General features: G+C 49.8%; 1 protein-coding gene across 1 annotated transcript; it reads left to right on the top strand.

Moving 5' to 3' along the window:
• The first annotated feature begins 137 nt into the window (after positions 1 to 137).
• LOC132389917 (uncharacterized) lies at positions 138 to 14464 on the top strand. The gene is made up of 9 exons (XM_059962484.1): positions 138 to 225; positions 2514 to 2633; positions 4729 to 4848; positions 7950 to 8069; positions 8797 to 8913; positions 10236 to 10340; positions 11736 to 11878; positions 12840 to 12904; positions 13840 to 14464. Exons 1-9 carry the CDS (start codon positions 138 to 140, stop codon positions 14027 to 14029), a joined length of 1068 nt encoding a protein of 355 aa, XP_059818467.1. The 3' UTR covers positions 14030 to 14464.
• Positions 14465 to 17342: the final 2878 nt, after the last annotated feature.

The following is a 17342-nucleotide window of genomic DNA, read 5'->3' as shown; positions in this document are numbered from 1 at the left end:
GAATCCACACTCTATATTTCGACTCTTCTCTCTCCCCACATCTCACCTTCCCCTTATTTATTGCGCTCCAACGTGCTTCCTCTGACAACGGTTACTTCCCCTCGCTGAGCCCAGAGACGCAGAGGATCCACGAAAGGATGGACGACAGCGAGACGTGCATCAATGTGCCGCTCGATAAACCGGAGTCACGGTCTTCATCGAGAAGTGAGAAGGGCAGAGACGGAGGTAGGGATTTCTATCTCTTTCTCACCCAGGGATTGTGACATGGGACGGTATAGATGGAACATCACTCTGTGTCTGACCCCTGAGCGTGCGATGGAACGGTGTGGAGGGAGATTCACTCTCTTTCTGTCCCAGGTACTGGGGAAAAGGGACGGTGTGGACGGTACTTCACTCTGTGTCTTACACCGGGAGTGCCTGATGTGAGAGTTTGGAGGGAGTTTCACTCACTTTCTGACCACAGCAGTGGGTAATGTGACCGTGTTGAGGGATCTTCACTCTTTCTCTGACCCTGGGAGTGTGTGATGTGACGGTGTGGATGGAGATTCACTCTGTTTCTGACACTGGGAGTGTGTGATGTGACGGTGCGGAGTGAGTTTCACTCCGTGTCAGAACCGGGAGTTTGTGACGGGACGGAGTGGAGGGTGATTTATTCCGTGTCTGTGCCCGGGAGTGTGTGATGGGACGGAGCCCATGGAGCGTCAATCAGTGTCTGAGCACAAAAGTGTTTAATTGGAGTGTGTAGATGGAACTTCACTCTGAGTCTGACCCCGGGAGTGTGTGATTGGACCGTGTGTAGTGAGTTTCACTCTGTCTGACCACAGAAGTGTGTGTTGCGGCGTTAAGGAGGGAGATTCCCTTTGTGTCTGATCCCGGGAGTGTGCGATAGGATGATTTGGAGGGTGATTCGTTCTGTGTCTGAAGCTGGGAATGTGTGATGGGAGGGTGTGGAGCGAGTTTCACTGTGATTCTGATTCTGAGTGTTCTGTCCCAAGCTGAATCTGATGTATCGTATGTGGAACTTAATGTCAAGCCCCTCTCTGTTTCCAGGGTCCGGACAGATGGAGGGCAGATTCACTTTTGTTGTTTTGACTGTTTCGCTGCTGTCTATTCCTGTCGAGAAATTTCATGGCAGGCGCAGCGTTAACCCTAATGGTTCCGTGTGAGACAATGTCAAAGGGAATGCAGGCGAGACTGGATGAGATACGAGCTGTATGGGAGGGTCTGTGAGGATGGAGGGCTCAGGGAAGGTTCGGGGTGGAGGCAGAGCAGTGGGAGGGGCGGTGTAAAGAGAGGGCTGTAGAAAGGGATGAGTAGATTGCTCTGGGTGGTGGTGGGTAAAGAGAAAGCCATGGGATTTGTGCTGTGGTGAGAGTATGGTGTGAGGGTTTAAATTAGGTGCAAGAAGGCGGGAGAGCTGTGTTGTTGGGGGCGAGATGCGAGAACGGGGAGTGCAAATAACAGCCTGGGCGGAGTTGCGAGGAGGGTGGAGAGTAGAAAGTGGCGTTGAGGAAGGGGATCTCTTATGAAATGTCAAGGACCCTCTCCACGTTCGAATCCCACTCTCTCATTCCTCTCTCTAACCTGCCTTGCTCTTTCTTCCCCGATCTTTCACACGCTAATACTCTCTCATCCACTTTTCACCCTCTCTGTCCCACTAATTCCTTTATCACGCTTCTTTCTCACGCATCCTTCTCACGCTTTCCCCCTTTTCCAACCCTTCTCTCTGTCTTTTCCATAATCTCTCCCCTTCTACGCCTACTGCTCTTTGTTGCCATTTCCCATCTATGCAATTCCTTTTCCGCACTCTCCCCTTCCCCGCACTCTCTGCTCTCTCTCTTTCACATTCCCACTCTCTACCGTTCTCACTGTCCTCGCGCACTCTTTCCCTCATTCCCTTCAATTAGTCCCTCCACTTCCACTCCCTCCTATCTCAGTCTCTGTCCCCGTTCATCTCCTCTCGCTGTCCCCTAATTTTCGGATCAACTCCCCCTCCTCAACCTCTCACCCTCTGTATTCACCACGCCTTGCTGTCCCTCACGCTCACCACACTCTCTTAACTCTATCTCTTAACCTTCTCTATTTCTCCCTCTCTCGCTCCCTTTGTCTGGCACCCCTCTGCCTACCAAATCTACCCTCCGAATCCCCACTCTCACCTTCTCTTTCGCTATCCCTCTCACCAGTCTCACTCCGCTTCAGGCATAACCTCGCTCCCTTTACTCCTTCCCTCTCTCTGTCTTTCCACTTTCTCGCCTCCATTCGCTCCCATCTTCTCGCCCATCGCTCCAATCGCTCACTCCTCAGTCCATTTATCCTTTTCATCCTCACTCTCCTGCTCTGTCTCCTCTGCTCTCTCCCCCACTTCCAACGTCTCTCACTTCCAATCCCTACCTCTCAGCCCTCTCTTTATGCACTCTATGTTCTTGTCTCTCAGTCCTCACCCTTCTCCCATTATTTACCGGTCTCTCCTCCTTGTATTTCTCTCTCTCTCATTCTCGTACTTTCTTCCCCAGACAGTCAGACCTCCACCGACTCAGAGTCGATCTTTGGGAAAGACGAATACCTCATCGATGAGGCTGAGGATCCTCCCATTGCCCCGGGACACGGCGAGCTGCGAGTCACTGCACAGACAGGTCAGAGTTCACAGTAACGACGCCGTTCTGAAGGGGTCATGTGTCAAATCCCAAGTGTCCAAGTTTCTAATGCTTCTGCCTCGACCACTACCTCTGGCAGTTTGTGCCTTGGACTGACCACAGTCTGGGTAACAAAGGGTTATTAATCGGCTCACCAATTCAATATGTTTGCATGTTTCCCCTCTCAACTCAGACCTGCGAGCTCTGGTCCCCGATTCTCCAAGACGAAAGAAAATTACTTTACGTAATCACGCTGTTTCTGCACCTCGTTGCTTTAAATACCTCTGAAAGGTCAGCCCTGCACTGCAAGGAATGTAGTCCCAACCTTCCTGACCTCACCCTGTAACTCCCTTCATCGGGTCCGACAATATTTTCGCAAATCTCCATTGCAATAATGATCAGGGTCGTATTTACCGACAAGTACCTTGATTATCTAATTTACCAAGCACGTGAGTTTATACACTAAATACCTTGTGTTCACACCGGCTAACTCACCCTGACCTTCCATGCACAGTCAGAGAACAGAAAAGATTTCACCAATTGAAAGGGAGATTCTGCTGCTGGCCACTTGTTCCTCGTAGCCGCTTCAAAATTTCCACGGGTCTGTGGGGTTCCCCATCTCCACGATAATTGTTATCACGCAGAGTTACACCGGCCAGAAGACTTGAGGCGTTGTTTTATATTAATTACCTAAACATTGCATTCCAGTGTCATTGGCTGCAGGTCACGTTTCTGACTGTTAACAGTTTTCATTGGCTCTGCTACAGGCCTGCATCAATTATTGTCCATTGACTACCAAGTGACAATCTGTCATTGGTGACACTTTGTTCTCAGTCAGCCTGAATCGAGCAGATCAGACAGCCTCAAATCCACAGTTATCCACCACTACTCTCTGGCATCTCCCATCCAGCCACTGTTGAATCCATTTTGCTACTTTAATATTAATACCTAACGATTGAACTTTCCAAACTAACCTTCCGTACGGTACCTTGTCCAAGGCCTTACTGAAGTCGATATAGACAACATCCACTGATTTACCCTCGTCAACGTTCCTGGCGACCTCTTCAAAAATTCACTAAGATTTGTCGAACATGACCTTCCACAATGACAAATCGATGCTAACTGTTCCCAATCAGACCCTGTCTATCCAGATAATTATATATACCATCTCTAAGAATACCTCTATTAATTGGCCCACCACTGACGTCAAACCGACAGGCATATAATAGCTAGATTTACTGTTAGAACCCTTTTTAAACAATGGAACTACATGAGCAATACGCCAGTCCTCCAGCACCATCCCCGTTTCTAACCACTGCGACCAACCCTGGATAATTGACTTACAACCCACCCCCTCTCCACACATGCTCCCCCACATCGGGTGAATATACGAAAACAAGTTTCGTCGGCTCAAAGACAGACTCAACACGCTTTTATCAGATTATTGTACCTGCGCAAGCAGGTCGGAGGTCATATTATTGATGTCACTCTCAATGTGTCACGTGCTATACTCACAAGTGTACAATACACTCCGTCCCTCCACCCGCTCCCTCCTGTCTGTCTCTCTTCACGTTCATTCCATTTCGCTCTCACACAATTTTCCGATCCACTACCACTCCACACCCTCTCAACCCTCGCTGTTAACCCTCTCTCTTTAACCTCTCTCCCTTTCTCTATCGCTCCCTTTGTCTCTCACCCCTCTGCCTCCCAAATCTATCCTCCAAGTCCCCACTCTCACCTTCGCTTTCGCTATCCCGCTTTCTAGTCTCACTCCCCTTCCGGCACCACCTCGCTCTCTTTACTTATTCCCTTTCCGTGTCTTTCCCCTTTCTCGCCCCCATTCTCTCCCATTTTCTCGCCCATCGCTGCAATCAGTCTCTCCTCACCCCATTTATCCTTTTCATCCTCAATCTCCTGCTCTGTCTCCTCGGATCGTTCTCCTCACTTCCACCACTCTCTCACTTCCAATCCCTACCTCTCAGCCCTCGCTTTCCGCACTCTGTTCTTGTCTCTCTGTGCTCACCATTCCCCCATTATTTAACGGTCTCTCCTCCTTTTATTTCTCTCTCTCTCATTCACTCACTTTCTTCCACAGACTCTCAGACCTCTACCGACACAGAGCTGAACATTGGGAAAGATGAACCCCTCGTCCATGAGGGTGAGGATCCTCCCATTGCCTCGGGACCCGGCGAGCTGCGACTCACTGCACAGACAGGTCAGAGTTCACAGTACCGGCGCAATTCTGAAGGGGTCATGTGTCAAATCCCAAGTGTCCAAGTTTCTAATGCATCTGTCTCGACCACTACCTCTGGCAGTTGGTGCCATGGACTGACCAGAATCTGGGTAACAAAGGGTTATTAATCGGCTCCCCAATTCAATGTGTTTGCATGTTTCCCATCTGATTATAGACCTGCGAGCTCTGGTCCCCGATTCTCCAAGGTGATAGAAAACAACTCTACGTATTCACTCTTGCTTCTGCACCTCTTGGCTTTAAATACCTCTGGAAGGTCACTCCTGTTCTGCAAGGAATATAATCCCAACCTTCCTGACCTCTCTCTGTAACTCCCTTGATCGGGTTCTGACAATATTTTCGCAAATCTCCATTGTAATAATGATCAGAGTCGTATTTACCGACAAGTACCTTGATTGTCTAATTTACCAGGTTTGTAAATTTATACACTTACGACCTTTTGTTCACACCGGCTAACTCACCCTGACCTTCCATGCACAGTCAGAGAACAGGAAAATTATCACCAATTGAAAGGGAGGTTCTGCTGCTGGCCACATGTTCCTCGTAGACGCGTCAGAATTTCCATGGGTTCGTAGGGCACCCCACATCCACGATAATTGTTCTCACGCCCAGTTACACCCGCCAGTAGATTGAAGCGTTGTTTTATATTAATTAAATAAACATTCACTATTGCATCCCAGTGTCATTGGCTACAGGTCACGTGTCTGGACTTTAACAGTATTCATTGGCTCTGCTCCAGGCCTGCATCAATTATTGTTCTCTGACCAGCAAGTTTGCCAGTTATGACACTTTATTCTCAGTCAGCCTGAATCGAGCAGATCAGGCAGCCCCAAATCCACGGTCTCTATCCACACTTCCCGCTGCGGCACTAGTGCAGCTACCGTAATAAAGACTCTCTAGATATAACCATACAACAATTACAGCACGGAAACAGGCCATCTCGACCCTTCTATTCCGTGCCGAACGCTTACTCCCATCTAGTCCCACCGACACGCAATCAGCCCCATAATCCTCCATTCCTTTCCTGTCCATGTACCTATCCATTTTTACCTTAAAAGACAATACCATCCTGACTCTACTACTTCTACTGGAAGCTCTTTCCACACAGCTGTCACTCTCTGAGTAAAGAAATCCCCCCTCGTGTTACTCATCAACTTTTGCTCCTTAAATCTCAACTCACGTCCTCTTGTTTTCAATCTCCCCGACTTTCAAAGGAAAAAGCCTATCCACGTCACTCTATCTATCCCCCTCATAATTTTAGAGGTATTTAAAGCCCCCTCAACCTTCTATGCTCCAAAGGCCTAACTTGCTCAACATTTGCCTTTAACTTAGGTGCTGAAACACAGGTAACATCCCAGTAAATCTCCTCTGTACTCACACTATTTTGTTGACATCTTTCCTATAATTCGGTGTCCACAACCTTCCACAATACTCCATATTTGGCCTCACCAATGTCTTGTACTATCTTAACATTACATCCCAACTCCTATACTCAATGCTCTGATTTATAAAGGCCAGCATACCAAAAAATTTCTTCATCACCCTATCCACATGAGATTCCACCTTCAGGGAACTGTGCACCATTATTCCTAGATCACTCTGTTCTTCTGCGTTTCTTAATGGCCTACCATTTATCATGTATAACCTATTTTGATTATTCCTACCTAAATGTAGAACCTCACATTTATCAGCTTTAAACTCCATCTTCAATCGTTCAGCCCACTCTTCTCACTGGCCTAAATGTCACTGCATGCTTTGAAAACCAACCACATTATCCACAACACCACCTGCGGTGTCATCTGTATACTTACTAATCCAAATTTCACCCCATCATCCAGGTCATCAATGTATATGACAAAGAACATTGGCCCAGTACAGATCTCTGAGGCACAATAGTCACCGGCCTCCAACCTGACAAACAGTTATCCACCACTACTCTCTGGCATCTCCCATCCAGCCACTGTTGAATCCATTTTGCTACTTTAATATTAATACCTAACGATTGAACCTTCCTAACTAACATTCCGTGCGGAACCTTACCCGCGACCTCTTCCAAAATTCAATACGATTTGTCAAACAAGACCTTCCACAATGAAAAATCCATGCTGACTGTTCCTAATCAGACCCGGTCTATCCAGATAATAATATATACCATCTCTAAGAATACTTCTATTAATTGTCCCACCACTGACGTCCAACCGACAGGCATATAATAGCTAGGTTTACTGTTAGAACCGTTTTTAAACAATGGAACTACATGAGCAATACGCCAGTCTTCCAGCACCAGTCCCGTTTCAAACCACTCCGGCCCATCCTGGATAATTGGCTTACAACCCACCCCCTCTCCACACATACTCCCCCACATCGGGGGAAGATACGAAAACAAGCTTCGTCAGGCTCAAAGATAGACTCAACACGCTTTCATCAGATTATTGTGCCTGCGCAAGCAGGTCGGAGGTCATATTACTGACGTCACTCTCAATGTGTCACGTGCTATACTCACAAGTGTACAAGACACTTCGTCCCTCCACTTCTGCACCCTCCTGTCGTCTCTCTTCACGTACATCCCGTTTCGCTCTCCCCCAATTTTCCGATCCACTACCACTCCACACTCTCTCAACCCTCGCTGTTAACCCTCTCTCTTTAACCTACTCCCTTTCTCTATCGCTCCCTTTGTCTCTCACCCCTCTGCCTCCCAAATTTATCATCCCAATCCTCACTTTCATCTTCGCTTTCGCTATCCCTCTTTCTAGTCTCACTCCCCTTCCGGCACCACCTCACTCACTTTATTTATTCGCTCTCCCTGTCTTTCCCCTTTCTCGCCCCCATCCACTCCCATTTTCTCGCCCATCGCTGCAATCGCTCACTCCTCACTCTCCTGCTCTGTCTCTTTGGCTCTCTCCCCTCACTTCCATCTCTCCTTCACTTCCAATCCCTACCTCTCTGCCCTCTCTTTCCGCACTCTATATTTATTTGTCTCTCTCTGTGCTCGCCCTTCCCCCATTATTTACGGGTCTCTCCTCCTTTCATTTCTCTCTCTCTCATTCTCACACTTTCAACCTCAGACCGTCAGACCTCCACCGACACAGAGCTGAACTTTGGGATAGATGAACCTCTCAGCGATGAGCGTGAGGACCCTCCAATTGCCTCGGGACACGGCGAGATGCGAGTCACTGTACAGACAGGTCAGAGTTCACAGTTGCGGCGCCATTCTGAAGGGATCACGTGTGAAATCCCAAGTGTCCAAGTTTCTAATGCATCTGCCTCGAGCACTACCTCTGGCAGTTTGTGCCGTGGACTGACCACCATCTGGGCAACAACGGGTTGTCACTCGGCTCCCCAGTTAAATTTGTTTCCTTCTTTCTCCTCTCAGCTCAGACCTGTGATCTCTGGCCCTGGGTTCTCCAAGTCGAGAGAAAATGACTCTGCGTATTCACACCGTCTCTACAGGGTACCCACATCTCTGGTGCTGTGTTCCCTGGAGTTCAGGAGAATGGGGGGGGGGGATCTCATGGAAACATTCCGAATGTTAAAACACCTTAATAGATTAGATACGGCAAAGTTAATTTCAATAGTAGTGTAATCTAGGGCAAGAAGACACAAACTCAGGATTAAAGAATGTCCATTTAGAACGGAGACGCAGAGAAATTACTTTAGTCAGACCGTGGTAAATCTGTGGAAATTGTTGAAACGAGCGGCTGTGAAGCCAAATCATTGGGTGCATTTTAGGTAGAGATTGATAAGTTATTGATTAGCCAGGGCTTCAGGGGCATGGGGAGAATGCACGTGAGCATGGTTGACTGGAAAAATTGTTTCAGGCCACGATTGAAAGACGGAGGAGACGCGATGGCCCGAATGTCCTACTTCTGCTACTATATCTTATGTTCCCGTGGTCTTGCGGTCTCTCCACAGCTGCGCATGAACAACAGTCGAAAGTGAAGATCGGAAATAGACCGTACCGTCTGATCTGCCTACTCTGCCTAGTTACATCCGCCCTCATCGTGATAGTGGTCGGACTCTCGATCCATGGTGAGTGGAACGGTCTCCGAGTGCAGTCAGACCGTAAATAAAGAGAGTGGAATAAATTGTTATTGTAAAATACCACAGTGACACCGACACGCCGCTTACCGTCACACCGATTAAACCCATCACCATGACAAGGAAACATCCCTAACCGTGATAAAAATACGGTCTTCAGCGTAACAAAATCAAGACTCTTCCTGACACAGTCACGCCATTCACCATAATATTATCAACGCTGTCACGGTCACGACATTCAACGGGACACAAATGATCTCCTAACCGTGACACTGACACGACCATCGCGGTGATACACACATGGCAGTCACACTGACCGCAACACACCCCTCATTGTAACATCGACATGCCCCTGACCGTGTCATTGATACACTCCTCAAGGCGACACCGAAACACACCTCACAGTGACAGCGACACGATCTTCTCTGTGACACTGGCGTACCGTACCCCGTGACATTTTCACGCTCCTCAGCGTGATCCGCTCCGCAGCGCATCGTGACAAAAACTCACAGGTCAATGTAACACCACTTCCCGAGACAGTATTGCCCCTCAACTAACACCGATGCACCTCTCACTGAGGCAATTACCCACACCTCACCCTGACACAGGAACACCCTTTACGGTAATACCGACACCTAAATTCACAATGACACCGACATAGTCCTCTCCATCTCAGCGACACACACCTCAGCGTGACAATCTCATACACGCCGTGGTCATGTCATGCCTCTCACCGTGACACAGACAAACCCATCTGAATGAGACCAGCACACACACATTACACAGATACCCCACACACCGGGACATACCAGATCCCGAACTCTTGACATTTCCCTCGCCGTAACGTCCAGATACACTTCATTGTGTCCCGGTACACCTCTCTCCGGGGCACAGAAACTCCTATTACAGTGACACCGACAGGTCGCTCACAACAACTCGAACCGGCCCCGAGCTGAGACAGGGAATCGATCATCACCACCATGCTAACACAGACCCCACTGTAACAACAACAGAACGTTCACCAGGGCACTGCAAACGTCTCAGTGACACAGACACGCCCCTATGCTTCCGCCGACGCCTCTCACTGTGCCACCAGTACATCCTTCACTGTGACAACCTTCACGGTGACACTGACACAACACTCTTCGTGACCTATTCAGTGGCGTGACGTTGACTCACGTGTCACTGTAAAAGCTAAACATCCTTCACCATCTTTCTCAGAATTACAGATGCGTCAGTCTAAGGTCACCTCTGACCGAAACTACCATGAGTTAAACTTTCCTCGCTCAACTCTAATCTGTCTTTTCTTAAAGGAATGCACAGCGATCTCCGTCACCAGTTCACTGAGATGGAAACGAAGTACAGATCTGTCAACGAAACCAAGGCTCAAATCTGTGAATTGTTGACCAGCAGAAGAGGTGAGGCATCATCCCCCTCTTTAACCCGTTGCTCACCACAGGGCAAGCATGGAGAGAGGAAGCGTCACTCTGTGCTTGACATCGGGAGTGTGTGAAGAGATGGCATGGAGGGTGATTCACTCTGTGTTTGACCCGGTGAATGTGTGATGGGGCTGCGTGGAGTAAGTTTCATTTTATCACTGAATCCAGGAGAGTGTGATGGGTCGTTGTGGAGAAGGATTCTCTGTGTCTGACCACGAGATAGTGAGACGTAACTTTACAGCTTATTTTTGTGTCTGACTGCTGGAGTGTGTGATGGGGCCGTGGAGAGAGGGATTCACACTGGGTCTGACCAAGGCTGGATGTGATTGGACTTTCTGGACGGATCTAAATTCTGTTCTCTGACGGGACGGAGTGGAATTAGATTCACTCTGTTTCGGAGCTCGGGAGAGTGTAATCGGGCGATCTGCAGGGAGCTTAAACCCGTGTCTCACACCTTGGGTGTATAATTGGAACCTGTGTTTGACAGTGTGTGCGTGTGAAGAGAAGCTGTGATGGGAAGTGTGGTGAAGTGTGTGAGTGCGTTTGGGGGGGGCGTTGTGTGTGCGTCTGACACCAGGAACAGTGATGCGTGCCTGGATAGCGTTTCGCTCTGTGTTTGAAACCAGGGGTCTGTGATAGGACGGTGCGGAGGGGGCTTCTCTCGCTTTCAGACCACTGTGTTGTGTGATGTCAGCGGGTAGAAGGAGCATCATACTGTGTCTGACCATGGAAGTATGCGGGGGGATGGTGCAGAGTGTTTCATTTTTTTTATCTGATCACGGGCGGTAGTGTGCAGCGAACTCCACTCCATGTTTGACCCAAGGAGTGTGTGATAATGTGGTGGAGAGAAAGCCTCAGTGTGAGACTGACCCCGGTCGTGTGTGATGGGACAGTGTGTTAGGAGAATCACTCTGTGTCTGACCCCGGGAGTGTGTGAGAGGACGGTGTGGTGGGAACTTCACTTTACCTGATCCTTGTTAATGTGATGGGACGGTGTGGGGAGGTGGTAGATGTAGCCTCAATGTGTGCCTGATTGGAGAGACTGTGATGAATGATGCGGAGGGAACTTCACTCTGTGCCTCATCCTATGAATCTGTGACGGGACGTTCTGAAGGGAACTTCGTTCTGTGTCCCTCCCCGGGCGTGTGCGATGGGACAGTGTGGTCCTAGATTCACTCTGAGGCTTGACCCCTGGAATGTGTGATGGACAGTGTGGAGGGAACCTCACTGTACCTGATCCTTGTTAATGTGATGTGCCGGTCTGGGGAGTGGGGGGAGGGGATTCACTCTGTGCCTGGCTTCAGGTGTGCGTGATGGGACCGCGTGCAGGGAGATTCGCTCTGTGTCTCACTGTTCCTTGTTCCTGATTTCCAGAGCAAACGTGTTCCAAGGACTGGATGAAAAATAAAGACCGGTGTTATTACGTATCCACGTTTGAAGCATCTTTCCGCCAAGCGATGGAAGAATGTTCAAACCGTGACTCAAGGCTGCTGGAAATCAATTCAAGGGATGAAGCGGTATGTGTCACAGCACGAGAAGGTCTCACAGTAACAAAGGAATCATCACACACTCGCGGATTCAGTCACAGATTGAACACACAACATACACTCCCAGCACACACACCCGGGGATAGACACAGAGTGAATCTCCCTCCACACCGTCCCATCACACACTCCCGGGGTCAGACACAGACTGAATCTCCCTCCACACCGTCCCATCACACACTCCCGGGGTCAGACACAGAGTGAATCTCCCTCCACACCGTCCCGTCACAGCCTCCTGGGGTCAGACACAGAGTGAATCTCCCTCTACGCCGTCCCATCACACACTCACGGGGTCAGACCCAGAGTGAATCTCCCAACACACCGTCCATCACACACTCCCGCCGTCAGACACAGAGTGAATCCTCCTCCACACCGTCCCATCACTCACTCCCGGGGTCAGACACAGAGTGAATCCCCCTCCACACCGTCCCATCACTCACTCCCGCCGTCAGACACAGAGTGACTCCCCCTCCACACCGTCCCATCACACACTCCCGGGGTCAGACACAGAGTGAATCTCCCTCCAAATCGTCCCATCACACACTCCCGGGGTCAGACACAGAGTGAATCTCCCTCCACACCGTCCCGTCACAGCCTCCTGGGGTCAGACACAGAGTGAATCTCCCTCTACGCCGTCCCATCACACTCTCACGGGGTCAGACCCAGAGTGAATCTCCCAACACACCGTCCATCACACACTCCCGCCGTCAGACACAGAGTGAATCCCCCTCCACACCGTCCCATCACTCACTCCCGGGGTCAGACACAGAGTGAATCCCCCTCCACACCGTCCCATCACTCACTCCCGGGGTCAGACACAGAGTGAATCTCCCTCCACACCGTCCTATCACAGATTTGTTTTGTAATGAACAGAGAGAAGCTACGTAGATTGTTTTCAATTCTTGGCATTGATCAAGTAAATTTAATTTCCCAGAGCTTTGCATCCAACAAACTGTTGTACCGAAACATTGCACTCTGGATTGGAAAATGCGAAAACGGGTGAGATTTGCACTGATACGTGGTGAAAGAGTTGGACAATGACATAGTCCTGACGGAAGAAAATTGGATTAGTTTACGATTAGACTGTACGAGGTTGTCGGGAGCGTGCGGTACTGTGGGAACATTTTGGGACCGACAGGTGTCTGTCGGGGAAGGGCAGGGCAGTGGGAATATTTCGGAAACTGCCAGGGGACAGTGGGCACAGGGATTATTTTGGCACTGACGCATATCGCCTGGCTGTGACTAGAGAAAGCAACAGTAAGATTAGTTTGGTGAATGAAATGGATCTGAGGGCGAGGATAAGAAAACGATTAATTTGGAGACGATATAGGGTGATAGTCACACAGTGGGTGAACGGGATTATTTTGCGATCTGAGGCAAGGATGTGGGGGAGAGGGTGCCAGTGGTATAAGTCTGGAGGCGGACCAGAGACTATGGGGAGAGCGCGGTGTTGTGGGATATGTTAGGGGACAGGCACGATGCTCTGGGTAGAGGGTGGGGCAACGGGATTAATCTGGGACCGGCACAGGGCTGAAGGAAGAGTGTGGATCAGTGGGATTCCTTTCGGGACAGCCATTGTTCTGTGGTGAGTCGATGGGACAGTGGGGTTTGTTTTGGGAATGAAACAGATCAGAAGGGAGAGGGTGGGCCTGGTCGATTCGTATGGGGACTGACAGAGGACTCTGGTGAGGAAGCGGTTCGGTGGGATTAGTTTGGGGGATACGGGATTGTGGTGAGACATTGGGACCGTGGTATCTGTCCGAGTACTGACACGGAGCGGTGGGGAGAGAGCGGTTGAGTGGGATGGGTTTGGGGAATGACACAGGCTGTTAGCAGAGAGCGAATCCATGAGATTAGCTTGGGGATGGTCTCGGCTCGGATTCTCTGCTAGAGCTGTTTTGTCTCTGTTGAAATTGTTTAACCCTCTTGGACAGGACTGTGGGCATGACCCTCTTGTACAATGTGTCCCCGTGGACGTCCAACTGCAGAGACTGCGAGGCGTACTTAGGCAGTTACCCTTGTGATAGAGATCGGCGTTTCATCTGCGAGAAGTCGGCACCTTTGTTCCCGGATATTCCTGAAGAGATCCAGGGTCTCTGCCAACAGCCAGAGGAGGCGACGTGAATGAAGTGACTACTCCCATTTTTCCCTTCTCTCTCTATCACTCTCACTCCTAAATCATTTCTAAATTTGCTCCCTACCCTCTCTGCCCCACCCTCCTACTCCATTTCCTCTTATCGCAAGCAGATTCTCTACACCAGACACCGACAAACCCGTCCCGCCGTCTATCCCTTTCTTTCTCGCCATTCCCACCGTCCCGCTCTTCCAAGCTCTGTCTACCTTTCTCTCTGCCCCGTCACCTCCTCAAATTTCCTCTAACTTACTTAACTTACTCAACCCACTCTTTCTCTGCATCCTCCGCAGATCTGTTACACCTCTCTCCCCTTCCCTCCCCAGGGACTCTGTACCTCCCCTCCCCGTTCTCCCGTTCTCTCTCTAAGCCCTCTGACTCCCTGATCTCTCTCTCTCTCTCTCTCTCTCTCTCTCTCTCTCTCTCTGCTTTCCATCCACTTTCAAATCAATCCTGTGCCGTCTGGTGCTCAACAGCCCAACCCTGTGGAAAAGCTTATGCCTATTCTCTCTGCCTGTGCCCCACTTGGGTTTATGGAAATCTGTAAATTTACAACTACTCTCCGGGGACTAAAGCCCCAAGTTTCCCTCGCTCCCACCATAGCTCAGTGCTCCGAGTTTCGGCCACATCCCCTAGAACTCACTGTACAATATATCCAGTTCAGCGGCATTTTCACCTACGTCTTGTCCCACGGCAACGTGACCTCCCGACTCCTGGACTCAGTGTGACTGGTGAAGACCAGCGGGCAAAGTATCCTGTCCACCCCATCGGATGTTTTCGACAAGAATCGCTATTTCAATTATTATCTGAAACTCATAAAAGCTGGAATTTGTTGCTTTGCCGTATCGATACGGCGCAAAGATGTAGGATCAATGTAAATTACCAAAAAAAAAAGATAATAAAAAATCGGTAAAATGTGGAGGCGTTGAGCATTCGTTCGAAAACGTGGTGTTGAAGGGGAAGAAGGTGTCTCTGAACAGTTGGGAGCTCAGGCTTTTGTACCCATTCCCCGATGGTGTATTGACAAGGGAGCCTGTCCCCGGATGAGGTGCCTCCCTGATGGATGCCCCCTTCTCGAGGCATCGCCTCTTGAAGATATCCTCGATGCTGGGGAAGGTGGTGCCCTTGACGCTGGTTGAGTCTACACCCCTCTGCAGCCTCCGGTGACCCTGTCCCTTGCGGCCTCCACACCAGGCGGCGATGCTCCAAGTCAGAATGCTCCCAATGTCCGTCTGCAGACATTTCCTTGTCTTCAGTGAAGGGCCAAATCTTCTCAGACTCCTGACGTTGTCACACTTTCTGTAATGGGAGAGGTATGCGTGGCGTTGACGGCAAGTGTAGAGAATGGTCCGGAATACTCTCAGACTTCGCGAAATAAACAAAACGACAATGACGAAAATCAAAGATTAGATCACATTCTGCAGCATTAGAAAAGATAATACAGCACGAGCCCTTTAATTCTGCCGGACAATCATTGGCGCTCAGAAGCTTAAAGGGAAAGTGACAGCTAACCATGCTCCGGGTAATGGAGGTTCCGAATGCCGGATGCCTGCCGATGAAGACACTTTCTTCCTGTTTACATGCCCAGTGTAGATCCTCTGAGATGCTGACACCCAGAAACACAGGAACTTCAAATATGATCATAGGATAGAGAGGCAGAATTAAGCTCTTTGGCAAATCGGGTCTACTCCGTCATTTCATGATGGTCGATCCATTTCCCTCTCAGCCCCTGTCTCCCGCCGTCTCCCTGTATCCCTACTTGGCCTGACTAATCAAGAGTCTCTCAGCCTCTCCCTTAAACATCAGGTCGTATCATTCGCAGCCTGCTGTGGCAATAGATTCCATAGGTTCATCCCAGAAAGGCAAACGAAATTCTCCTCATCGGCGTTTTAAAATGACGGTCCGCTATTCCAGGTGGGCCTACTGGCCTTAGACTCTCCCACCATAGGGAAACTTTTCTCCACGTTGATTTTATCGAGGACTTCAAGCATTTGATCGGTTTCAACAACACCAACCACCACCCTCCCACCTCCCACGACCCCACCATTCTTCAGATCTCCAGCCATAAAACGCCCCAGATTAATTAATCTGTTCAATCCCGGAATCATTTCCGTGAACTTCCTTTCAACACTCTCCAATTCAAACACATCCGGCCGGATGAGGTAAAGGACCCGGAACTGCTGACAATCTTCGTTGAGACCTCACCAGTGCTTTATAAAGCCTCAACGTTACACCCCTGCTGTTCTATTCTAATATTCTCGACCTGAATGTGACATTGCATTTGGCTTCCTCGCCACCGACTCCGCCTGCAAATTCATCTTCAGGGAATACAGCACAAGGACTCCCAAGTCTGTTTGTACCTCAAGTGTTTGAATTCTCTCCCCGTTTATAAAACAGTCTGTGCCTTTATTTCCTCCACCAAAGTGCATGACCATACACATCCCGACGCTGTGATCCATCCGCCCCTTCTTTCCCCATTCTCTCAATCTCTCTGGAACATTCTGTAGCCTCTCTGCTTCCTCAGCACTATCTGTAGATCGGGGATTTCGCTGCCGATCTGCACTGACTGAGTTTTCCCAATGAGGAGGACAGCTGCCCGGTGTTGTATTGTCCAAGTGGCCCAGTGACCAGTGGGGAGCGAACAGGGTCCTATCGGATGTAGACCTATTGTGCTCATCGTCAGGGTGCAGCGCGTCCACGTCCGTGCTGGAGCAGAGGATAACTCTGGGTGTGACCCGACTCTCAAAGCGCATAATCACAGCATTGTGAGTGACACTGGGCGAGTGTAGTTGAGGAAGCTCACCCTACTCTTCTCGGGCATGGTGTCACTTTCCGCATTTTCAAGTAGGGGGTAAATTCCGTCTGCAAAAGTGTAAGATTGAAGATATCCTCGGCAACTCCAGACCACTCTGCAGTCCTACCCATCTCCGCCACCTTGTCCCTCATCTACACCCCTCCCCATCTCCGTCACCTTATCCCTCATCTACACCCCTCCCCATCTCCGTCACCTTATCCCTCATCTACACCCCTCCCCATCTCCGTCACCTTATCCCTCATCTACACCCCTCCCCATCTCCGTCACCTTATCCCTCATCTACACCCCTCCCCATCTCCGTCACCTTATCCCTCATCTACACCCCTCCCCATCTCCGTCACCTTATCCCTCATCTACACCCCTCTCCATCTCCGTCACCTTGTCCCACATCTACACCCCTCCCCGTCTCCGCCACCTTGTCCCTCATCTACACCCCTCCCCATCTCCGTCACCTTATCCCTCATCTACACCCCTCCCCGTCTCCGCCACCT

Source organism: Hypanus sabinus, unplaced genomic scaffold (assembly GCF_030144855.1).
Source record: "Hypanus sabinus isolate sHypSab1 unplaced genomic scaffold, sHypSab1.hap1 scaffold_705, whole genome shotgun sequence".
NCBI classification, from domain to species: Eukaryota; Metazoa; Chordata; class Chondrichthyes; order Myliobatiformes; family Dasyatidae; genus Hypanus; species Hypanus sabinus.
The sequence above is the reverse complement of the archived record's forward strand: the minus strand, read 5'-3'. Positions and strand labels throughout refer to the sequence as shown.